Source organism: Syngnathus floridae, chromosome 8 (genome assembly GCF_059516105.1).
Source record: "Syngnathus floridae isolate MCC-2025c chromosome 8, RoL_Sflo_1.0, whole genome shotgun sequence".
Taxonomy (NCBI): domain Eukaryota; kingdom Metazoa; phylum Chordata; class Actinopteri; order Syngnathiformes; family Syngnathidae; genus Syngnathus; species Syngnathus floridae.
In genome coordinates this window covers 2,848,538-2,874,771 of record NC_142420.1, presented here as the reverse complement: position 1 = coordinate 2,874,771, position 26,234 = coordinate 2,848,538, and the positions used below count along the sequence as shown (strand labels likewise).

Here is a 26,234-nt window from a genome sequence, read left to right as displayed (position 1 = left end):
TTGCAGAGATTTATTGGGAATGGTCAACGTTCAAAACACATACATATGCTTCCCCCTGCCTTGAGGTGTCACTTACGCGGGTTAAACGTGCTTTGTATGCCACCGTCTCTTACGAAAAAGATGCTCAACGGCTCCAAATATTTGCTTCTTTTTTTTTTTTCAATCCACACCAGGTTCAACGACATTTTCTTACACATATGCGAGGCCTCGCAGCTTTCATTGACAAGACGCTTCAGTCTTGATCATCAAGTGTGAAACAACCAACGATGGATTTCACATTAATTGATTTTTTTTTTAAATGCATAAGTAGGCATAAAGTTACCCTCATTTGCAAGTATTAGTCTTCAGGCAATTAAAAAAACGAGCATGTAAATGTCAAAACCAGCTGCAGGCCTGTCACAAAAATAATGATGCAATGCACTCAGTTTTCATTATGAAAAAATATAGAAAATGATTATCTAATTGGCATGAGCGTCTATTAATATCTGGGGGAAATTTGAAATAAAAGCCAAATTGTCATCTACGTCTCGATAGAAATTGATAGTCAATCACCCAGCATGCAAGACTTTTCCCGCCTTTAAAAGTTGGCCCAGTTGAAATTAATCATATTTGAAATACCATAATTATTACCTATGTCACTTGCACATTGAGTTTATAATTACGACAGTGTTGGGATCAAATTAAAATAGACTAAACGGAACAAAGCATGTTTAGCTGCAAATTTATTGGTTTTTTTTTCTTTCAATGTAAAATAGTCCTTTTTTAAAAACACCATGATGCAATTGATCGTCTATTTTAGGGCACTATTCATGGACCCTTTAAATAAAATCAAACATTTACATTCTTATTCTAGGTTAATATAACAAATATTTGGCCTAAAGGTTTGAACGTTTTTTGAAATTTATAGTCAAGAGCAATAGTGGAAAAAAAAAAAAACCTAAAACAAACAAACAAAAAACTTAAAGGCCAGTTTGAATAAATTGCCAGGACAGACAATAAAAAATAAAGTGACTTGCCCCCGCTAAAGTAAAAAAATAACAGAAACTTATCTAATACCGTCAATAACATTAACAGGTGGTTTGTCATATGAGGCCTTAATGATGATATTTATTGAGGACCCTGCAAGAAAAAGTGAGTACAATAATTTTGGCCTATTTGCACTGACAAGGAAGCAAGATAGAATGAAATAAATAATTCTTATAATTTAAATGCCGCAAAATAAAAGTTGGCTATCACAAAACATTTTAAAAATATAAATAATTTTTTCGGATGGAGCAATTAATTTTCGGAACGAGCAATTAATGCCGTTGAAAACCTCGTGGCATCCATGGCTTAAATTTTTAAAACATTTGAAACATTTTCAGATTCAAACAGTCCTTTTTCGTAATAATTCAAAGCAACATTTTGTGAAATTTATTCCATTTTTTATCATTGCAGTAGTCAGGGCTTTTCACTAGCAGAAAAGCACATAAATTACAACAGCACGTTGCCAAGTCATCCTTCTTTGAAATATTAAAATTATTCACAATTGTACAATAATAAGAATGGAGAGTGTTACAACAATAAAACGAGGGGTTGGAACAAAAACGCTTTAAATATTAAAACGGGGAATTTTTTGTACCCATTTCTTTTAAAGCACTTTTTGTATTATTGGAATAACATTTTTAATAACTTACAGTAAAAGGAAAAAATCGGGGGAGCCTAAGGTGCACCAGGTGTAAATTAGACTGGAAACGATGATATAATACCATGATAACCCAAAAAAAATCAGCAGTTTGATGCCCCCTCCTCGAGAAGAGAAAAAAAAAAAAAAAAAGAAGCGCCTTCATTTACACGTGATAAACATTCTGTACAAAATACAGGTAGTTCTTGCAAGGTAGGGGGCTAGAAAAGAGGTAAATATTTGGTTATGTGTTCCTTTGCACTTCCAATGATTGGGTTCGAAGTGGATTAGATGTGTGTGAGCGGGACCGTCCCGTTTACCCCGGCCGCGGCGCTCTGGTAATGCGCTGGCAAAGCGTGCAGCCGGCTCTGCATGGCGGGGTCCGCCGGCTCCCCAGTGGGCAAGTACATGCTTATCATCTCCCTTAAGTCACCGGGACAGGGGCCCCGCGCGTGGGGGCCTCCGCTGACCGGCGGGCTCACGCTGGGCTCCGATTTGACAAGCGAGCCCAGCGTGCCAAGTGTACCCATGGAGGAGGAGGCAGCGGCGGCGGCGGCTGCGGCTGCTGCGGCGGCGGCGGAGGAGGACGACGAAGAGGAGGAGGAGGAGGAAGAAGAAGACACGCCGGAGCCTTGGTGCTGCGTGTAGCTGAGGGCGCCGTAACCGGACGGGGAGGCGCTCATGTAGCTCTGCGAGTTCGAGATGGGGCTGTACTGGAGCGTGCTCATGTCATAGCGGTGCACGGGTTGCGGGTTGTGTGCGTGGTGGTGATGGTGGTGCGCGTGGTGGGCGTGCGGGTGCGCGTGGTGGTGGTGGTGGTTGAGGTGGTGCGCGCCCCCGCCCGGGTGCTGGCCGAAGGCGAGGTGCGCCTCCTGCATCATGGCAGCGGCCGCCGCGGCAGCAGCCACCTGGCCCGGGTAGGCGCCGTTGGCCCAGCCGTTCATGTGCGCGTAGCCGGAACCCGCGGATCCTCCGTGGGACGCACCCGGGCTCTCCAGCCTCTGGGCCGCCGAGGAGGACGCCATGCCGACACCCAAACCCACCCCTGCGCCGCCGGCTCCGGAGAGAAGACCGCCGGCCAGCGAGTACTTGTCCTTCTTGAGGAGCGTCTTGGTCTTCCGCCTGGGCCGGTACTTGTAATCCGGGTGCTCCTTCATGTGCATGGCCCGCAGCCTCTTGGCCTCGTCGATGAAGGGCCGCTTCTCCGCCTCGGACATCACCTTCCACTCGGCCCCCAGTCTCTTGCTGATCTCGGAGTTGTGCATTTTGGGGTTCTCCTGCGCCATCTTCCTACGCTGGCCGCGGGACCACACCATGAATGCGTTCATGGGCCTCTTCACCCGCTCCTGGCTCGCCTTGGAGCCCGTGTTGGGCCCCGTTTGCCCCCCGGCCGTGTTGGTTTGGGGGCCGGGGGAGTGGAGGTCGGTCTCCATCATCATGCTATACATTCGAGCGGCGTGTTTGGAAAAACTTCAGCAGCGAGAAAAAGCAAATTCAAAACAAGTTGGGTTACCAGATTGGCTGCAAGAGTCTTTAAAGCGCGCCAAAGCATAAGCAATATTCCCACAAGGGCTCTCCAAGCCGTCGCCCTGCTGCCTGCCTCACATCCGCTGTGACAGAATGCGCACTGGAGCCACTCGGAGTTGACAAGTTGCTTGCAGCGGCGGCCATGTGACGCGCGCACTGACAGCACTTAAATGAGGCGCGGGCAGCCAATGAGGAGCAAGCTAGCGGCCTCATTTGCATATATTGGGTCAGCTGACTCCAGAAGCACAACACAAGTGGAATGAAGTAGAAGGGGGGTGTCGGTCGGTCCCACAAATAACATAAGGAATTAAACATTTCCAATGACTGCGCATCGTGACAAATCAAGTAAACAGCAGCAACTACAACAATAATCAACTTTGGGTTCACTCCACTCTTAAGTAAGTGTTTTGGTTTTGTTTGTTCTAATCAGAATTGTTATGGAACGTCTATTTGGCATTGTGGAATTGAACTCATAGCAATATGGTTGTCATACACCACCAAATACACTTGAAATCAAATTGTGTTTGTTTTCAGAGATTTCACAAAAAATGCACAAATGAAATTGCCATTTTTATACATGCACCTCAATTTTAGGGGGAGGGAGAGCTTAAAGCAAGTTCCTGAATGAGTCTCAAGTATTTTGGTTTCTTTTTAAGAATTCATCAAACTGTTGATTTTAACCATTTTTTTCCCATTTGTATTTTTTTACATCCATCCATTTCCTAAACCGCTTCCTCTCACAAGGGTCACAGGTTAGTATCTTTTATTTTTTATTCCTACAGTATTTTAATGTAATTTAAATTTTAATTTTTTATTAGGATCCCATTGGCCTTCATTCGTAGGCAAAATGGTAGGGGGTAGATAGATACTGTAGATAGCTACCTAGCTAGCTAGCTGGACAGACAGACAGACAGGCAGACAGACATTTGGCAGTGCCAGCAAAATACCAACAAAATAATTAGTATTAACTTTAGAATTGATTTATCAATTGTATCCGGGCAGTGGCCATGCAATAAACCTTAGTGAGCAAACTCTCCAAATGTTTTTGAGCTTCTGGAAATGAAGCCATGCTCCATAAAACAAGCGCTTGCAATTTTTAAATTGTAAATGGCATTTTTTTTCCCCACAAACTTCTTAAATTACAACAGTCTGCAGATACTGATAGTGTATTCCACAGGCAAAAACATATAGTCTATTTAAGGGTATACAAAAAGTGTATAAGTTAGCAGCACATGGACACTGCATGAGGTGCTGGATGGGGACAAGTGTCACTGTCACGACCATTGTTGGTCGTGTACTTTTCTAAAGACAAGCGACTGATGACCTTTGCGGTATTCCAATCCACCAATCCCTAGAAATGACTCCATTGAGTCCAATTAACCCACTATTTTGAAATAAATAAGAAAACAAGTCTTGTCTTGACACTAACCACTATACACTCATTTGAGATTATCTTAATATTTACTCTTATATGTCACACGATGAAAGGGGTCATGCAATCTACATGGACAGGAGAAAAACAAAAATCTCAACCAGTTTATGACTGACTCTGCTGCGTAAGATGGGAAAACTGTGAATAGAAGGCACTCAGTACTTTTGGAATGTCAGTGTTATAATTAGATGTTCTGTATAGGTATACCAGAGAATTATACTAAAACATATTTATGGATCAAATTACACTGGTATTTAAAAATAAATAACATTTCAATTTAGGTGTAACATAATAAATCTTTGGATGAGTCCACAAACAAATGTACACGTAAATAAAACGACAAGAATCTGAGAGTGATAACTCTCCGGATGACAAATGACAACTGTTGAGGATTGGACACAATGCTGGGATTGAACCTTTATGATTGATGACAAAAGCACCCTGGGGGCAACCTTTACTCCATGCTGTCATGGCTGTGTTGCTTACAACGTAAAACACACACACGCACTTAAGGAGTGATCTAACTTTGCCCCGAAACAACATTTAAGCCAAGTTAAAGCATCACAGGACGGCAACCATAAATCTTCCTGACATGTTGGAGGAGTCAAAAATTTAAACACAATAAAAATACCAATTTCGCGTGATTAGTACAAAAATATATAAAGAGCATCCCCTGACACACAACACAGCCAAAAAAAAAGCAAATAAAACGCTGGTTTCTGCGCGCCAATTCCTCCACGCGTATGCGTAAAAGTCATTTTACGCGCAACACGGGTCGCGGCAAAATCCGAAACGAGGACGCCTTTTTTCCCCCCTACTTACGCGTCTATCTGCACGTCCACTTCCCTCCACTGCAGACAAAGCGGGTAGATTTCCTCAAATCTAAATGTGGCACCCTTCCCCAAAAATAAAGCGGCACGACACGCGCATGCACGGCCGCAATCGACAAGCTCGAGCGGTGCCAGGGGCATCCGAGCTCCCGCTCCCCCGTACAGCAGCCAACAGCACCGCGCCAGTGTGGGCCAGAGAAGAGAAGAATGACAGTTTTACAAGCATACACGCGCACGCACACACACACACATCCACACGTACAAAAAAGACTATTCCAAGTTATTGTTGCTCTCTGGGGGGAAAAAAGGGAGGGGGGGGGGGGGGTCGCTGCTAACATGACGGTGGCGGGGTGGGTGGGTTCTTTTTTTGTGTGTTTGGTACAGAACAATAGCAAACACGTATTCTAATAAATAGAGCGATTGTGGCTCTCCAGGATGATTGGGCTCGAGCTGCACTGGTTGTGAAAGGCAGCTGTGCCGCATTTGAGAAGCCGGGCAAAACTTGATGAGCAGCCCCCCCTCAATATCCACCTCCATGACGGCATGAGAAAAAAGTGTGGGGGGTCTTGGATGGGCTACCCCTCCTTACCCATCGCCAAAAACGACAATGATCCAGGAGGCATTCCTGTCAATCCTTATCTAGTCCAAATTCCGTTTACATACATGCACAGCTTGCAAACATGTGCTTGTGACAGCCTCACGTGCTGCGAAGGGCTTCACGACCCTCTTGCATGTGGAGACACCATGCAGGATAGAAAGAATCCAAGTCACCATGAATTGCTGTCAGTTTTTTAATACATTTTCAAGTCAACCTGTCATTATTTTTAAAGTCTTTTTGGTCAATTACAGAAGAAAGTTGATCAATATTTGTTCGTCCTCTGAATTATATGGGCGTAACCATAGTAACGATACCTAATTACTATAGGAAATATTTTAAGTCATGTTTTAACATCATTAATGGTCACTGAGAAGTTCATACAATTTAAATAAAGCAAAATTACTCAGCCTGTAATATGGTTAAAAAGGTGTTTGCGGAGTGAAAATGTTCTTTAGTGATATTAGGGGTGTCGCAGAATTGTTGATGTGGGCTGGATATTTGCCTTTACCTTAATTAACTGTACAGGTAATGTTTTAAGTGCATTTTACCATGATAAGTGTATAAAAATCAAATAAAAGTATTTCCATCTATAGCACTAAAAACTTTGGATAGATCTTTTTTAAATGGAAAAGCACATTTACCTTATTAACTCTAAAGGTAATGGCAACTATAGGTCAAACACAACAAGCCAAAAGTTTGAGAATATCCATTTTTCAAAATTGAAAGTCAACCAGTTCAAGTCCAATGAATAATTTGAAATGGTACAAAAGTACAGTGGTGCTGACCCAAAACAGTTCAGAAGTGTACAAAAGGTACAATGTTCAGATTAAATCTAATCAATCTGCTTTGGGATGAGCTGGGCAAAAGTGTGAAAGCAAGTAACCTACAAGTGTCAAACATTTAAAGAATATTTGATTTCCAATGTAGAATACATTTTAAACTGCATGAATTTCATTTTTTTTAACAGAAACATTGAGTAGTTATAAAAATTAATGCAATCCTATCTTAAATTTCATTTTCCGTTTGTTACATCTGAAAAATACTGTCTACACCTACCCTCATCAGGGTGTACAATAAAAATAAATCCTCATCACCCAATTTTAATGAAACCACTGTAAAATATAAGAATGACCTCTCCTATACTTTGATAAATCACATTTATTGTGATGTCACAGGAGTCTTAGCAGCTCTGTAACTTCCTGCTATGTTCTTTTCGGGCCGTACCTTCTATTGGAGTTCCTGTGATGCTCTCTGAACTGAGGTCTCGCACAATTTGCAGATGTCTCATCAACTTCATGTCAAGTTCAAACCCAAGTTTTCCATTACTAATAGTCCTAATGGCAATAATTCAACGATCACAGTAATCGATTTTTTTTTTTTTTTTGACAAGCAATAACAGTATTTTTGAATACTTGATTGTAAAGAGTTCCCGGCAAAATGAAATGCAGCAACCACCCTGATAGACAATGTTAAATGAAACCATGTTTTGGATCATATTTCCCGCAGTTGTGAAGAGTTCAATCTAAATGCAGAGAAGGGATGTCACCACATCTTATTTACAATCATCGTATTGACGCGATAGATGACAGGCGCCCGGACTCGGCACGCTCAGGCAGACGCAAACCTCAAACTGCCGAGGTGCACCTGCCTTCCGCACGGCATTGTAACGTGCCATTCAAATCCGGGCCACTCTTGTCTACGAGCAATTTGTTCTTTTGTCGCTTCCGTGCGCTCTATTTTCATCTGGTACGAGGGCCTGATGGAGTGGTGAGTCAAAGGCAGGATGACATGACGACGATGACGGCCAAGAAGAAGTGAGTGGGAACACAAAGAGGGAGGGAGAGAGATGACGAGGGAGGCCAATGTCAATCCGGCGGCAAGCAGCAGTGGATAATCATGGTCTTTAGGAAAACACTGTGTCCATAATGCTATTACCCAGGATTACCTACTCCAGCAGTGCGGGCGAGACTCTCTCCACAATGTGCCACAGACCTTTCAGATAATCATCTTATCACTGCTGACAAACCCACAAGAAAAATCTCATTATTATTCCAAAAAAGGAGGGGCTGCGCAGCATGTTTGGATGAAGACGTAAATAGGACCAAACTCGGGACCTCGCAGGAGGAATGTCCTCCAAGTTGTACTCTTTGGAATTCTGCTGAAAATTGCAGAGTTCCATGGAAAAACATCCGAATACCTCACAGCCGATTGATTAACTTGTTCGACTTTCTCTTTGGCCTTTTTCAATACTATAATTTTAATGAATTATTTTATTTGCCCTGTTTTACAATTTATTGGAAAAGTGATATCATTCTGGAGCTTAGCTCAAATTCGTACTTTTGTCTTTGTCAGCGTACTGCAGATGGACCTTAGTTCAGTGAGCATCAAAGGATTCACCGGATGTTTGTACTTTTTTTTTTTTTTGCAATACGGATTTCTGATGAAGGAGCAGAGTCGACAAGGGGCATTAAGAAAAATAGATAAACAGGAAGTTAAATGACAGTAAGAGCCCACAAGAGCAAATTGAAAAGAAAACCTTGACAAAATGGGTATTCCACAAAAGGTAAGGTTCGATATTAAGGTAGGGTTCGATATAGTATAACTAACCCTCTGAAGTGGAATGTGTGGAAAATACACCTCTGAAGTCGTGTTACACGAGAGATAAGAGGTCCTTCCGAACCTCGTTTTGTTTTTTTTTCAAAAGTAGCATCAGCAGGTGCAAGTCTCTTTTATTACATTTGGGAATTTGGCAGACCACACTGCACAATGTTGAGCACTCTGGTGGACCAAAGCCAAACCTTAACAGTTGGGCAACAGAAAATCTTTAGACCAGCTAAAAGCAGGTCTAAATTGCAGCACAGGTGGAATAAAGCTATGGATGGCTATGGTGGACGTGTTGTCACACACAGATGAGCACATTGATGAAAATACCGAACTGAAGAAAACTCCACCCATGCACACAGGTAGACCGTGCGCTATGCTAGATTTGCACTGGGCATGAAAATGGAATCCTCGGTGTTAAAAAAATGCGCTTCCTGGAAGGCGTCACACCAGGAAATAGTCCTTTTTGCTTTATTCTACAATGATTAATATATAATAATGAAAAATATATATATTAGCACGCTAGCTCCTCTTCCAACCAGACAATTAGAGCCGTGATTTTATGGAGTGTCTTTGGTTATCAATTAGCCATTTAGCATTACTTCCCCAATTGGTCAGTAACAGGCAGGAGCTGCAACTGGTAGGTGCTAATAGCGTCTCCACGGTGATGGAGGGTGGGGGGGCGGCTAAGGAGGAGAGGGGTGCAAGACAGTTCGCTAACACATCTCTAATTAGAGCTCACACTAAGTCATTACCCATGTAATAGGGTGTAACACTAATGGCTATCAGGCCAAACCCCAGCGAACAGCACAGGGGGGGAGGAGGGCGGGAGTCTTTTAAAGTGAAAGAAAAATGTATGGAGGAGAGAGAGAAGCGGAGATGGACTGGGGAAGGGAAAAAGGGTGAAGCATTTTGAATCCACTATTAAGAACAACAGTCAGACAAGGTCAGAGCCCATTAGTGCTCACTCTATACTGACGCCGCCCGAAAAAAAATCTCTCACCGTTTTTCAGGATCCATAAGTTCAGGGGTAAAATATAAAATGAGGGTATGAGACACCAGACAGCGAGATTGAGTTGAGGTACCAAAGGCGGTGGCGCAAATTAACCACTTAGACACTTGCACTGCCTTTGTAGCACAGACGTCCTCAGCCCATTTGCTGAAAAAACACTTCTGTGCTTTTTGCACCTTTTGGCCACTAAATTGCTGTGTAGCTATAAAAACATAGACAGGGAAGCTACAAAGAATACATGAAGCACAGGTTTTTATGGTATAAAAACTATGTGGCCAAGATAAAGCCCTTTAAAAGTTTTGCCATCAAAATTTTGCTGATAACTTCCATCCATCTTCGGTTTCGCTTATTGAGGGGGGCGGGGGGGGACACCATAAACCCGGAGAATAATGCACGAAAACAAGAAGTTACTTCACAGACAAAAACCTGGAGTCTGGATTTGAGCCCCCAATCTCAGAACTGTAAAGCGGGTGGTGCTGACCACTTGGTCCTTGTGTTTCCTGGCCTACGAGTTGAGCAACTCAAATGAAAAACCAAAATGGTTTTGAGAGGGGAAGTACAAACAAGTAAGATATTGTGCTTGCTAAGGCTTTGCCAAATCAATTTTTGGGGCCAATCTCTGATATCACTGCCTGAACCCAATAAGATCTGTCTACACCAGAACCACCAAATTTTAACACAATACAGTAATCCCCCGTTTATCGCGGATAATCGGGTCCAAAAACCACCCGCGATAAGTGAAATCCGGAAAGTACGGTCACCAACAAGAAGTACTGGGTAGGCTAACGAGTTAGCGGAAAGAATTCGCACCCGAAAACGGACTTCTAAAGGAATGTAAACGAACATTTGGAGCAATACTACATTGTCCTAAAGGTTAGACACGTTTCCTCAATTTAGAAGTTTTATATTGACTTTTAAATGGTTTTTTAATTTGGAAAAATAATCCGCAATGTAGTGAAGCCGCGATAATCGAAACGCGAAGTAGCGAGGTATCACTGTATACACGATTGGTTTGTTGTTCCAAACTTGTGAATACAACATAACCAAACCCCAAGGGCACTTTCCCCCCAAATTTCATCGAGCCACTAGTGTAGCGTTCCACTTGTAGTGTAGCTATGCTAACAAAAGTAGCATCAGTTTGGCCTTTAAGGAAATTGCAGGACTTCAATGTGTGTTGGACGGCAGGCCGGCCGGGATCGTTGTCAGTTGTCCAAAGTTAGCAGAATGTGAAAGAAGGTCATCATCCCCGGGAGGGCCCTCAAGTCAAAGCATGCCTTCCTTTCACGTGCCCTTTAGCTCACCACGTCGCCATTTAACACCTCACCTTATTTCCTGTGTCCTCCACCGCCATCTTGCTTCCTTTTGCTCCTTGCGGTGCATTTCATTTGTTGACGACTTCCAAAGACAGACCAGAAGAAGAAGACAAAAGCTCGACTTGGCCTCGGCTAAAATCCCCACGGGCGCATGCTTTATAACTGTAATTAGAAAATGAATTTTACACAAATTAGTCAAACAATAAAACAGAAATGGCACTTTTGGCAGATAAGGCAGGTAATAAGTGTATTAGGGCGTTCGCTCAGTGTGTGCGGTGCAGCGCAGATACATATCCAATGGGCGGCAGCACAATAACACACTATTCTTATGTTAATCAAGGAGGCCATTAATGTTTACATTGGGAATCAGGCCTTCCAAAGAAGAGCCATTCAATTCTTGTTAAACGGGTATAATTAGTTTCCTCTTAAAGCCATATTCCATTAACTCACAGGTGAATTGCACCACATTTCTGCTTGGTTTGTGGATGATAATGTGATTTAAAAGCAAATTACATATTCAGAGTACTTTCCCAATGGGGAAAATATATTTTAGATGCCTCTGGAAACATTTAAAAAGTGTTGTTCATAATTCTGTGCTATTGATTTATGCATAAATTCATCTTTAGCCATAAACAGCTTAGAGGAGATTAGAGTTTGAATGGCTGTAAGATGACACCAAACAAAAGCAGGGGTACTCCAAAACAAATCTTAAAGTGCCAAAAATATTTTTTTCACAGTTGAAGGTCCATTTATTAAGTGTCAGGCCACACAAGAATATTCAAACGTTTCTTTCATAACAAAATAGGACCTTAAAATGTAATTTCCACTTTAACATAAATTAAAATAAATAGTTGAATAAAACATCATTTAGGAGAGTATTTAAGTAGATTGTGCATTTTACAGTAAATAAGAAATAAATATGCAGTGAGGCATCACAATTTGAGTGTGTGCACGTGTGTGGAATAGGATGAGTCAGAATAATCATTAGTAATCATTAAGAAGAAATACAGATTAATAAGTGAATCCAAATATAATGAAAGCAGAAGTTGTTGATTCATACATGGTAACCCTCACTGATTAATTTATCCTAAAAGACTAACAATGCATTCTGACCTTGTCAGCAATGCCTTCTATTGGTGATTGGTTGTTTCTCCTCGGGCGTGGTGGTTTCTTAAAAGTCACATTTGAACAACAAGTTGGGTTCTTCTCAGAGTGCTGACTTTTCTTCACAGATCATTTCACTCATGTCAGGTCATGCAGGTCAAAATATAATTTTTTATAATTGGAAAAGGAGATGATATCGTGGGATTTTGGCGTACATTTTGGTATCGACAAAAACAAAACAGAACCGATCCGGACAGACCGATGTAAACGCATCTAATCCCGGGCATGTTTTCACTTGTCCGTCTTTTAGCCTTGTGAGTACACTTACGATTTATATAGGTAGGTAAGCTTCACATGTGTTGCACACACTCACGCAGACTCACACACACAACGAGAATGTAATGGATAGGAGGAGGCTGAGGGCGTCTGTCAGGAGCGACTGTTCTAATCAGAGCAGTGGGGAGAGAGATAAAGGAGAAAATAATGAGTGTGGCATCGGGCCTTTCATAGCGCAACAAAAGGCCACGGGATCAGATAGACACACACAATGTGGAGAGGAGGAGGAGTTGAAGAGGGGAGAAAGGGAGCGAGAGGGAGGAGACTGTGTGTGTGTGGACAAGGAGCGTTTGCTAATAAGCCATCCTGCACTGTAACAGTTTTAGGAAACGTAAGCGTACTTTGATGATGCTGATTGATAGTCGTCTCCAGGGCAACGTGGACGCCTCCCCTCCTTCGAGCTCACCGTAAAACTCTTATGCATTTCCCCCATTTTGGTCTTCTTGAGCACCTTCCGCTGATTAGTGCAGCTTCATTTGCGGCCTTGCAGGATAATTTTCAGGCATCCTTTGATTATTATTGCCTAATTTCCACAGATTACACCTCTTGGATTATTAATGCCTAATTTAGTTTGATGACTCCAGTCATTAGACAGTGTCCAAACAACCCTAGTGGTCGGCAATATGTGCACACACAGTGTCAGAGAGCTCAGCAAGTGTTAAATTAACGGGCTACCTCTTGTTTTTTTAAGGGATTTTTTCAAAGTTTCAAGTGAAAAATATACTAATTAAAAACTGCAAGCTCGGAGAAATGAGCAGGCAGACTCCGAAGGAAAAAAAAACCTATTCACAGACTTAATGAGCTTGTCGAAAGCTGAATAATTGATTTCTAATTCTAGCCTGCAGCTGTTGACCCAACCGACGCGCCCCCCCCCCCTTTTTTTTTTTTTGAATGAAGCTGAAAATATGTCATTGCGTTGCGACTTGGCACCGTGCGGCGCCGCTAACCAAACTCTGTCACGCCTACGTCACACTTTAAAGGATTTTATTTTGATGCCGGCTGTAAAGTTGTGGCAGTTAAAGCCTTGATCTCAAAACAGGCGTGCATCTTTCATTTGGAATTCATCACATACGATCCTTTTGATGGCTTCATCCACCCTTTTATCAGTAGTTTAATGTTAGCTCCAATGTCAAAGGTCGAAAACAGTCGAATAGGCCCTTGCACCGTCTCCTCGACGTAAAAATTGAAATTTGACTCAGTCCACATCAAATAACATTGGCGGAAATCTTGAAACCTCGATTGACGCCCTCCAAAACTCAACGAATCGGTTTTGTCATTCGAACAGATTAGCACCCAAGCAGCAATCAATCATGCCACCTTTTGATCATGCACAATCGCAAGTACCAAAGATATTTATCAGAACTTGCTGCTATTCCTCTCCATTGGTGGTACTGATGCGTAAAAGTTGAATCAATATTTGACTATTTTTGCAAACTACTTACCAATTTTAAATATGGAAAGTGGCTTGCACTTGTAGATGATTGTTCATGTTTGAACAAACATTAAGCAATCATTTTAGAAATTAACAAGATTCTGCCTAACATGAACATATGTTCATAAAACTTTGAACGACTCCCCAGTTTCATTTTAGTACAGATACCCAATCGGGTAATTAATAAAATACATGTTCATGAGATCTGTACCATCATGTCCTGGGGGGCAGTTGCTTGTTTGGGGAGTTCAGCACAGAGCTGCCAGTGTGCGAACCACAGCCGTCCGGCGTCCCTGTAAGATGACCTCACGGAAAATAGGGCTAATCATTGCTGCGACAGACCCATGCTATCATATTCTGTCTACCTGGGAGGGGGAGGGGCCTAGTACACGCTGCAGTGGGAGGTGGATGAGAAAAATTAACAGAAATATATACCGCCATATGAGCAAACCCCCCCCTGAACCAAACCCCATTTATTTTTAATGCCCTAATCAGCAGTCCGCAAAGGAGAAAAGGCCATGTGGGATTACTGGCCCCGGTGTTCACACAGGTGAGTTAGTACAGGTGAGGCAAGAGACTGGATATTCTCATCCAATGAAGCGATGTCACTTCAGTGGAAATCATAATCATTATGAGGTGAGCCGAGAGGCCACCCTAAGCCACAGTCATTAAATTGGGATCATTATATGATACATTTCAGGGCTATTTGCCTGGTTTTGTTCCAAGGAGACAGAAGGCCTACATGGGACGGTCCTGGGAAAAGAGACACAGGACACCCAGTGTCCTCCGTGAGAAAAACATGTCGCTGCTGCTTGTTAGCGACTCAATTACATGACAGTGGACTTGACAGACAGGAGCAGGAAAGTCTTAGAAATACAAGAAAGAAAAGTTTGGATTGCTTCGCTATGACATCATTGCCACGTCAATACTAGTAGAAGTTTATACCGTCTTTTGAGTGCAGTAAAGCCCCGCTTGATCAAGTTTGCAGTCCAAATTGAGAATTGTTGTACCATGTTGTGTCTTTTGTGTTTTTGAAGACCATATGTTAAAGTAGAAATTGTTGGAATGTTTATTTACTTACTGGAATATCGACGCTCATCTAAGTTAGCACTTCATTATTTCATAGCATTAAGCAAGCAGACTTTTGTTGGACAAAAAAAACCTCATTTGCACAAATAGAAAATTCTGCTTTAAAGATACATAAACGTTTTTCAAATAAAGTCAAATAAAGCTGCAGGTTTTCCATACATAAAATACAGAGTGTATCTGAGACATAAAAAATATACATTATAAATTTTCCTATGTATGGAAACTTCTGGCCTACCCTGTCATACTTGCGTTTCTTTTTTTTGAGAATAATTTTGCCAATGTGAGCCCTTATTTTTGGCTTCATCACCTGCCTCTACAAATGTCTAGCAGTTCCTCATAAAGTTCTCTGGTGTATTTACTCGTGGTGCTACTGCTACCAGAAAGTACCTGTGACGTCATGATAACAAGGTCTAATTAGTCTTAACGATGAGCCAAATACAATGTGTTTTGAAAAGCAACACACACAATGACACAATCAATGCAATCGATTTTACCGCTAACAATAGTTGAAAAGAAAAAAAAACGCACATCGGCATTTGTGCGTGACTGGATGTAGCGTGTAGCTCGATGGAGAAAAGAATACAGTCGAAGAAGGCCTTGTAACCCGGCCCTGCCCTCCGCCCCCTCGCTGTCACTGGCCACGTGTAGTGTGTAATAGGCACTGACAGTCGTGCTACAGGTCACTCACCCCGTGGCCCCGTCTAATTGAGGCTAAGGATCCCGCCTTGTCCTGCCATCTATAATTAAGCGCATCATCTGCGGTCGTATGAAAGATTCAGCTCGACACACGATCGTGCTGCCGACCCGTTCGCCGCTCATGTGGATAAATACACAGCGCTCGACGAGTTTGAACAATTAGCCCAACAGCTTGTAGAAACTGCATCGGAACTTAGAACACAATACAATGCTACTAGCAATATGCTTTATTAATGTCACGTTCCAAAGAAACAGCATGAAGAACAAAAGGAAAACAAAGTTCTGCTGTATTCAAAATCTCCACAGGAAGGAGACACCTACATTTAATCCAATGGCGGCAAGAAAACAGAGTTGAGCCGACGGACTATAATACGAGTGAAAGCAGAGCAACAGGGTCATCGAATCTATCGTAACCCGACTGCAGAACAGATTTACAGGATCACAAAACAAAAAATGAGTACAACCATGCATCATTTGCTCGAGAGCCGCGACGTTCGAAAACCGAGGCTCCACTGTATTTGATTATGTCCTAGCTCAAAAAGCGATCTGCTCCCCCCCTTCCCCAAGCCTGACCTAAAACTTGAAGTGTACTCCAATGCACCTTAGCTGCCGCTCTTATCCCTCCCTTCACTTCCTCCTCACCGGGGCCCACTCAGCTCCTCTCTCCTTCCCGTCTAGGCCTTTGAAATATGGCTTTCAAAAAAAACATTTTGGAATTAATGAATCATTTTTTGCCAGGTGTCGTTTAGGAAGCGTACACGTGTGAGTTGTCAGGCGAAAGGGGGGGGGGGGCTAATAAATAGAGAGTGGAGTCCCCCCCCTTGTCCAACCTCCCCTCCCTTCCCCTGCCCTTCGCCAGCGCACACACCTAACACACACACACCTTCGCTCTCTCCCACCACTCCCCCCCCCTCCTTCAGCTGGAGATGAAAGGCCTGGCTCGTTCCTGTACCTTTAATTTAAAGCTGAAAGGGAAAAAACGAGAGCGGGGGTGCGAAACTGCTTATGAATATGGAGAGAATTGAATGAGAAGCGTCCTTTTGAATAAATGTGTATGAATGTCCCTTGCCCCTGTCTAGACCAAGGTTACAGGACACCCTTGGAAATACACATGGTGAGCTGCTCAAATGCGTGCATGAATTAACGGAGTACTTCTGTCGTGTACACAAACACACGAACACACACACAAATATATACTGTATATACTGTATATGTATATATATATATTAATACACTGTTTGTGTAAGCAACAGGAAAACAACTGATTGAGCAAATCTACCAGAAATATTAGTAGAAGAAGAAGAAACCGTGTTGACTTCCTCATCAACCAAAAGTGACTTGGTCCATTTCAACCCAAACCCGTTTATTTGGCATATATTTCCCATTTGTGCTGTTACGCCGAGTTAACACTTCCTAATGGAGCTGCAACGTATTCCTCAGGAGGATAACTCTTGCGCCCAACCATGTTTTTCACTCGCTCTGCTTCTCCTTGCAGAGAGATTTATATTAATTAATAGACATTCGATTATATATTAATTGGCATAAATCACCCCTCTTATTCAGAATAAAATCTTGATTGGGTCAGAATATTTAAACTGAGGTGTGTGCAAAATATGTGGAGATGTAAGCATGGCCACTGCCACACTGTAAATTTAGATTAAACTCAAAGTTTTGACATTTTGGCGTTACTTCTCTTTTAATTTGAAGAAGAACTATGATTACAAAATGAGTTTTGCTGGCAATATGCTAATGCCATGAGCCACATGCATTTTGCACATATTGAGTTCACCTTGAGCAGATGGTGGCCTTAGAAAGACAACCCAACAAAAGCAGCGTACTCCGAACTGTATGCATGTTTTTGTAATAAACAACCATACATGGGAACTTATGTGCAGGCACAAGGTTATGCGCTGCACACAAAGGAAGCGAATCATGTTTTGTATGAATCGAATCCTTCATAGGATACGTAACACACCTTAGTATCTCGTTCTAATGTCAGTGCAATCTTTCCCAATAGGAAATAATATAAAGATAATTAGTGCCAAGGTTAAACTGTCACAACCACATTTTATTTAAATTGGTCATTTCAGCCATTATTTTATTCCTATCGTGATAAAGTTGGGTTTCTGCTCATTTAAACTACTTGTTAAATCGTATTGTATTTTTGTAATTAATTGTCGATTGAAGTTTAATGCCCGATTTCAGAGTATGTGCTCTCCTCAAGCAACTTTTTAGTCAGTTCGGGTTTCCATTTTGTTTGTATTCTTCAAAAAAAACAAGTCCACACTGATATAATTAGCTTGAGAGTTTGATATGATCATTTTAGATACTTTAACTCACTCATCGATTTAAGGTCAGTTTGATTTATGTGTCGGTGTTTGACAAGACAGAATATAGAAGCTTTCATTTTAAATCGAAAACGTCAATTAAAATGTTATGGAATTTTCAAAAAAATATGTCTATTTCAGTTATATATTGCTTTATGCTCATTTATGGCTGCCTCTCTTCCCCTGAGTTCATATTTTTCTAAAATATGTCATTTCCATTTGTCTCTTTATTCAGCTGGAGAAAGACATTTTTAAACTTTTGCACTCCAGGTTATGATGTGCCCATATTTCTGTATCACATAGATAAGCCCATTTGTGCCAAGGCCTGACTTTCAGAAGCTTTTCAGGGCTAGCTCTCTTTTCTTCATCAGAGGCAATAGAATTGCATCAAACCAAGGAGAGTCTCAATGACATTTCCACAAGTTCCCCCAGAATTCGTGACAATTTATTTTCTGAAATTAATTTTCAAACTGTACCAAGTTTTTACATCGAATAAACAAAGTTGCTTACTGTTTTACTGTTTGTGCAACCAACAAGAGTAACATTATTATATGACTTTATTGATACAGTTTAATTATCCAATTTATATGTGAGGACGTAAATAAAGCCAATAAGTTATGATGGACCACTGTCAAAATTTTAAAAATGATTCTAGTATTAATGAAGAAACAATCTAATGTGTCATGAAGTACAGTATATTTTATTTATTTCATTTTTTAACTATTTCAACATGTATTTATTGACGAAATATTGATTTCAACACAATGAATACAGAATACAATGTATACATACCACCACTGCCACCTTCTATAATTCCACAAAAATGAAAATAAATTCCCACAACACTAAAGTGACCGCGTGTACTTCATGTCCTCGCACAGCCTCTTGACAAGTTGAAAAATGTTTTACACGGAAAGAAACATTGCAAGATTTAGAGTTTAAAAGCATAAACTACCGAAACGCTTTGACGATATGGCGAAGGATAATAATTTTGAGTTGCTAACTATAGTGTGGAGAATGTGTCATGTTTTGCGGGGTGTTGTGCGACCGCACTTGAAAGCACGCTTCTGAGTATGTGCGTTTATGTCAGGCACGACGACGTCGCTGCGAGATAGTCGAATGACTAATGCAATATGGTCCTTAACTGTTTGTATGATTTCCAACTAAATCCTTGAGAGAATACGTCGCCTGACTACATGAGTGAGTAAGAGTGAGGCAGCCGCCAAGTGGTTGATTAATAAAAAAAGGGAGATTAATTTGAATTGTTTGGAAGTAGTCTTGTGGGCGTCATGGCTGAGGGGATGGAGTGGACGTCTTGCCATTGAAAGACAGTTGGCTCCTCTCCTGTTTCCCTGAGAACTTGTCATCCTTGAGGAATTTTTCCCCTCGTCATTATGAATTTCGACTCATTCCCTCCGAGCTGTGTATTTGGTCTGGTACGGTAAAAAGGGTCCCAAATTATCCTGACATGAACTGTTCGATTTTTCAGGAGCCGTCTGGTTAACTAGCCAATGACCTGCCTCGTCACTGGTCTGCTATGATGTCATACTTTTTAGAAAAGCCTTTCATTCTATTCCTCACTGGCATTGACAATTGAAGAAATGATTTGTAAGTGTCAAGAAATTTGAAAGCTGGGTAAATGGCTTCTAGAAACATGCCCCCAAAATCTGCTAGAAATGATTAGGCTTGCATGTATGACCACATTTTATGAACCTGAGCTTATGAACAGATTTCTTGCACATACCAGAAGACCGACAGATACAAGCGACAGAAGGAAACAGATGCAACAGGACGAAGGACAACAGGAAACAAAAGAAGGCCCAGATGATTGTAAAGACTTCGGATCAGTTTGAGGTTGTCTCCTACCGGCTCTGTGTGCCTATTGTGCGAGCCAGACGAGGGAAGAAATTGAATTCCCGGCTACTTTGGGGAGAACAAGGAGATACTCACACACACTCATGAGTTAAATGCTAATTGAAGGCGGCAGAGCGGCGGATGGGAACTGTGAGGGCTCCGCCTGAATGGTGCTCGGCCTTGGACTGAGAAGATGACAATTGTGGGAGGTAAAAGAAGTGCGTGCGCTAGTTGGTGTATAGACTTTGTTTGCAGACAGTAAGCCCTGGATTCCAGTTTCAATATCTTTGCTACAAGCGACACGTTTTCTTCTATTATTTGATTACATATAAGGGGGCAATTGCCAAATGCGAAGTTTTCGGTGATCGGTGCTGGTCGTGGGTTGCCAAGATCGGCTCCTGTTTTGACAAACTTGCTATCAATAGTATTCAACGTTGGAGCAGTGTTTCTCAAATTGGTGCTGTGGTCAGGGACAAAAAAATAATAATCGTTGCCAGGTGACATGAAGGCAATTCTGCTTCTACAGTATATCAAATAATGTCCCATGGGTTAAATTTTTGGGACAGAGGGTTAGGGTTAGGGTTCTTGAGAATTGAGGAGGGACATTAAGCTAACTTCCAAGCTCCCATTGGTAAAGTGTTTTAATGAGCAGTGATAACACACATTAACACATTTATTAAAAGCCCTATTACATGTGACTTATCAAAATGGAGTATCTACTGCCATGTTTATAAGCAGCAGCTATATTGAAACTATCACATAGCTTATGCAGAAAAATGCAAACATCTGACGGTTATTCATCTTGCTATATTAACTATTATTGCATAAAGGGGTTTTTCTCTTAAAGTCCTTGAACTTGTGCCAAGTTATTTGATGGCAGAAGCAACAATATTGATATTTTTTCAGTCAAATTCCCAAATTGGAGGGAAGGAGCCACATTAATATGGACCAAAGAAAACTGAATAATAAAATACCTGTGTTCATGTGGATGTGTGTTTAAAGAGCCAATTTAAAAAAAAAAAAGTTTGAGAAAAAAACATGTTCGAGGACGCACACTTGTCGCCTGTGCGCTAATTACAACCTTCGAAGCATTGAAGGACTCAGGTGCTGCAAAAATACTTGAGCAAAGGACCTCGGCGGATGATCGAGCGCAGAAGGCCACGTCAACCAGCCTCCGTTCCGTCGCTAATGAAAACACAAGGATCGTCTCTCCCTGTCTTTACTGTTGCAATTAATGAATTCCATTTCTACAAATTTTCTCTTCCCCGACGGTCTGTCAGTCACCTTGGTCCACAGGAGAAACCTTCAATACCAAAACAAGCTTCGACTGGCACAAAAGGCGCCCGCCCACGGAAAATTCGATCAGCTAATTAAGACGTGACGTTCGAGTGGGAAGTCAACACAAACAGGGCCGGACAGATGTCTCGCTGGGGTGACTTCAAAAGAGGGGAATAAAGAAGCCGGGGCCGTGTAATGTGATTTGGATATAATGCTTCCAGGTCAGGGGTGACCGCTGCACGACTGGGCAGCTGACAAGCGTCTAACTAAGCATGACGGATGACAATTCAATGGACTGCCTTCTCTGTACGTTCAGAGCCAGGCGGGAACAAATGACTTTGCTGGACATCTTGTCAGCAAACAAGAAGATGCATGTACTCTTTGAAATCTTTTTGACACTTGGGGGTGTCCTTGATTCAGAGAGGAAAGCATGAAGAAAGAAAATTCGGTGAAAATATTTGTAGGATGAAAGTTCAGACTAAAGGTTCTCGACCAAGGTTGGGAAAGTTATTGCTGTTATTTTGTACCCACCAAGCAATTTAATTTTCGCATCCAATATCGCTAAAAATTTGAACAAGGGTCTGTATTTATAAAATCAGTCATTTATACACAATGATATAAACTTAAAAATGAAACTAAAACTACACGGCAGTACAGAAATGGTATATTGTTGAAATGGTATTTGGAATGCCTAATATTACTGCACTAGTTACTGTAATTACTACCGACACAGCTCCAGGCTGACAGTCTTGGGGGATGTTTCAGGTCTAAGAGCGTGAGTTAGAGGGGCGCAAAGAAGGCGGAGAGCAGAGATGAGCAATTAAACCACAAGGACAGCACCCAGGCATCAGTATGGAGGCGGAGAGGGAGGAAATCGAAGCGTGGAAGGGTTAAAACATTTCACCTATTATGCGTCTACCCTTTGGTACACGCTGAGAAATTAATAGGAGAAATTAGCAAAGCAATTACCACTTTCAATTGGACTTCAGATCTTGTCACAGCTGCAGCAAGACTTTTAAAAATGTCTTTCGTAGCCTTTCGCGTAAGGCTGTTATTAATTTGGGAATATTCCGCAGACCTTTTATTTTTAACCCCTGATTTGAGTGAACTGCTGTCAGATTTCATCGGCATTGTAACGATTCATCTAACTATTCACCTTTTCTGTTCCGGGAAAGTCTATTCTTGGTTGAGTTTATTGGGGAAGGACTGATTTGGAATTATTTTTGTGATGAATAGGGAAGGGAAGGAATTGCACAATTGTGTCCCCAAAAAATATTATTTACTTCTTCACTTGACAGCAGCAATGGAGTCAAAGTGACAATGGAGTCAAACATAACTACAAGATAACTTTCAAGATGACATGTCTGTTCTTGGTGTTGGATTTTATCAAATAAATTTTCCCCAAAATGCGACTTATACTCCAGTGCGATTTATCTGGGATGTCTTTTCCTTCTGTATTATGCATTTTATGGCTGGTGCGACTTGTATTCAGGAGCGATTTATAATCCAGAAAATACGGTTCTTGTATATTCATTGTACAAAATAGAGAAATTCTAACCAATTGTTCTGGAAATAAGTTTTTGCTGGTTGGCAGCTCTGCAATTGCATTACCTATTGAGATGTCTTGTTTTCTCCTGTGTGTTCATAATTGCTACAAAAATGTACTTTATCTAAATAATAAAAATGACAAATGAGAATTAAAATTAACTTGCAGATCATTAGAAAGTTGCATAAAGACATTTATTATCAAACTTGCTCAAACATAATACAAAAATCAAATCGGATTTGAGACGTCTTGAAGTATTTCAGGTATGCTGTGATTTTCAATGTGATCAAATAAAAGCTTTCTTGTAACTTTAGTGTTTGAAGCAGCTTTTGTATTTCAAATACTGTTTAACAAAAGATATCACACGTGTAACTCAAGTAACCAGTGATTAATTTGCTTCACAAAATTTTTTCTTGGTGTCTTAGAGATTCACTTGCTTCACCACCCAACGCTGAATCGATCTAATTGATTTTCTTGAAAGAGAGTCAACCTGGCGTTTTCAGGCAAAGGGGAGGGGAAAGCGGGGCAACGACATCGTCTGTTACCGCCCGATAGCTTTGACTTATTTGACTTTCCCTGACGCGGAAAGATGGCTGTCCCCCGGTTGCTTTTCAAGTCTCTGGAGATACGTTGTCACGATTCTCCCAATGGGGCCACTCATGGAACAGTTTGCCTTGATGGACCGATGTCAGAGGGGGGATCAGGAGGAAATCAATAAGCAATGATAGACTTCTGCTGTCCACTCGGCTAATCCTGTTAGTGATAGCTGCCGCTTTAATCGAATGGTTGAACACACTGAAGACACTTTGAGTGTGTGGTCGCAAATACACACACACACATACATACACTAAAAACAGCATCTATTCTGATTTTTACTCAGCTTATCATTTTAAGGGTTGCAGAAAGCTGGATCTTATTCAATCTGGACAGAAATCCAAAATTCATGTTATCTTGTACAGTTGGAAATGAACCCAGGACCACAAGAGCGTCAGGGTGATCTTCAAAACAATAAATTAAATTCATGTTTTTTTTTTTTAAGCATTCACACTGTATCACAAAAGCTAGCTATAAAATTCTAAATCAAATCAGCTCCAAAAACATATCTCGACACACTTACTGGTTTGGTCGGCAACATGTCAAAAGAGAGGGGAAAATGTTTTTCAAAGTAAAAGCAGATTTTGTTTGAGCAAATTTTTTTTTTTTTTTTAAAACACCGACAATCATTCTGCTTTCAGAGCGGACTATCAGAGAATATTTACTGAATAGGCTGAAATCACTGGATGTGGATAACTTTCACGACTCCAACCGATTAATCGACGTCTGTATCCAACATCACCGCAACTCTGCTTAGCTTCGCTATGATGTCATTGTGCAAAATATTTCCTTGCTTGCATTATTTCACACTTGATGGGTGGCCAGACATTGCAATTTAAAGTCAGCTTTCCATATTATATCCCCTTTTGAATCAACATGGTTCATCTAAAATGAACATTTTCATTATTGGTCCATTTTGTCCTTGGCGATGCTTATAAAAGGCTTTTTTTGGATATGACCATGTATGGAAAGCTGATACGTGGATACACGTGTCATATCCATATCAAAGCGGCTAGAACTCCTCTCATGACACACGAGCCGCCCCACCTGTGTCGCGGCAGCATTTCTGGGTTAATACTCTAACCCGTGCACGTGCGTACGAGAAGAGACGACGTAAAGAGGCGGGCCGCGGTGGCACATGTTTAAAAGGAACATTAAGGGAGCACATCAATTGCATATGACATAATCTCCAGCTCTCCTTTCAGTCACTCGCTCTCTCACTCGCTTCCTTAATCTCTCTGTTCTTGAACCCTCATCTTCTAAAAGAGCCTGAACGCTCCCTTCATCTTCTCTGCGAGCTCGCGGGGGGAAAACGGCAAAAGCTGTCACGGGAGTGAAGATGAGGATGAGGAGGAGGGGGAGGAATTACTGAAGTCTGATTCAATTAACACCGGGATTCTGATTGTTGCCTTTACGCTCTCGTTGTCTTTGAAAGTAAGCTCGACTTGTTGCACATCTTCCCAACCTGGGGATTTGCATTACCGCAAAAAAAAAAAAGCTATGGCTGCGAATTGAGGACAGAGGTGCTCCCTCCCTGTGACCCCTCTAACCTCAAACTCGTTCTCCAAAAGCGGAACAATTCCCGGCAGAAGTGCTTAAATTACAAGCTTCCTACATTCAAATAACAAGAGCTTTCCACAAGTCCCTCGTGAGCTGCTCGTTATTCACGAGCCGCCTCCTTTTGCACATACAAATGACGTGCAAACAATGAGCAAAATCCCATAATGCACTTGCTCTGTCAGTTGACACTCGGCTCAACATGTTGCTGAAATCAGTTTTATAACTTGCATTTCGAAAGATGAGTCGTGTTGAGGCCCATATTCCAATAGGAGTTTCGTAAAGTAGCGATAACGGCGATAGAATTAGAATCGCCACAATATCATCATCGTCATGTTTACAAAATGAAAAGCAGAATCGGAATGTTCTAGCCTCCTGTTTCCACACTGGAGACATATTTAGCAGAATAATGTGAAAGCTCAACTTTCCTTAGCTGACGACTCATCTTCAAGGGTGAATCAATGACACACATTTCAAGTTATCAGAGTGTTGTTTATGGGAACAGTTTTTTTTTTAACACGATATCGAATACCAGATTTTGTACAATTCCGGCTACATTCAACAATTTCATTGACTATGGCTATTCTAGTTTATTCTAACGCAGCTAAATTAACCAAACACACCTTGATAATTGGGATATTGTTTCTAAATACTGTATTTTTTCCACATTTCATATCCTCATTATATTTTTATGTCTAAAATTCTGAAATATTTATTCTTGTTTATGATTGGCTGTTACATCTGCAATACTGTGTTGTCATTCACCCGCTACTAAAATTTTTGATATTGGTAGCAACACTAATAATGCAGTCTAAGCATGATTATAAATCTTGAAAACAGTATATACTTGCAGATATTGTGTCTTTATGGAAAAGAATGGAAAAGAATGAAATATTCTCACGCATAAAAAATCATAAATGTAACACAGCATCTTCATCTTAGTGTTTTTTTTTCCACTTCCACATGGTGTCAGGAATTCCAGTGTCCAAACTTTGTTATAAGTGAGTCAGAGTCTAAATATCACTTGAAATCTATAATAAAGTTTTTTTTTTCCCATCTATTCAACACCACAATCGTCTTCATAAAACCCACGTCATCATCATCGTCATCTCCAACTCATACCAGCTTCCATTTGTACCTAATTTAGCATAAATAAATATAAAATTGCCCACCGTATGGAAATGTACCAATCGTATTACTTCAGACCACGGAATGCGTGACCCGGCAGCATTGTGCGCCGTCCCCTCCAATGACCCCCCACTCCCACCATGGTAGCCGACCACCGCTCCCCACCCCACCCATCTGGTCCAACAAGGTGATGTTTATCTGCGGCAGGAGGAAATTAAAGCCTTGCTTCATGAGCAGCAGATATGCAAATGTTATACAGTGCAAATAGATTGCGTGGAAAAAAAAAAAAAAAAAAGAGGTGTGGAAAAGAAAAAAAA

At 41.4% G+C, this 26,234-nt stretch overlaps 1 protein-coding gene and 1 long non-coding RNA gene across 6 annotated transcripts in view; both read right to left on the bottom strand.

Annotated features, from left to right (window-relative positions):
* The window catches only part of LOC148393965 (uncharacterized), a 71,088-nt gene that overhangs the window by 14,290 nt on the left and 30,564 nt on the right, over nt 1-26,234 (bottom strand). For all 5 annotated transcript variants that reach the window (XR_015859884.1, XR_015859885.1, XR_015859882.1 and 2 more), the window contains exon 2: nt 10,988-11,138. This is a non-coding gene — a long non-coding RNA (uncharacterized LOC148393965). The remainder of the gene's footprint in view (nt 1-10,987; nt 11,139-26,234) is intronic.
* Nucleotides 1,391-5,429, bottom strand: sox1a (SRY-box transcription factor 1a). The gene has a single exon (XM_088383194.1). The coding sequence runs from the start codon at nt 3,109-3,111 to the stop codon at nt 1,951-1,953; it is 1,161 nt and encodes a 386-aa protein (XP_088239320.1). The 5' UTR covers nt 3,112-5,429; the 3' UTR covers nt 1,391-1,950.

What these genes read in the sequence shown, in the direction of transcription:
- sox1a (XM_088383194.1), bottom strand. Translation starts at nt 3,111, where the DNA reads ATGTATAGCATGATGATGGAGACCGACCTCCACTCCCCCGGCCCCCAA.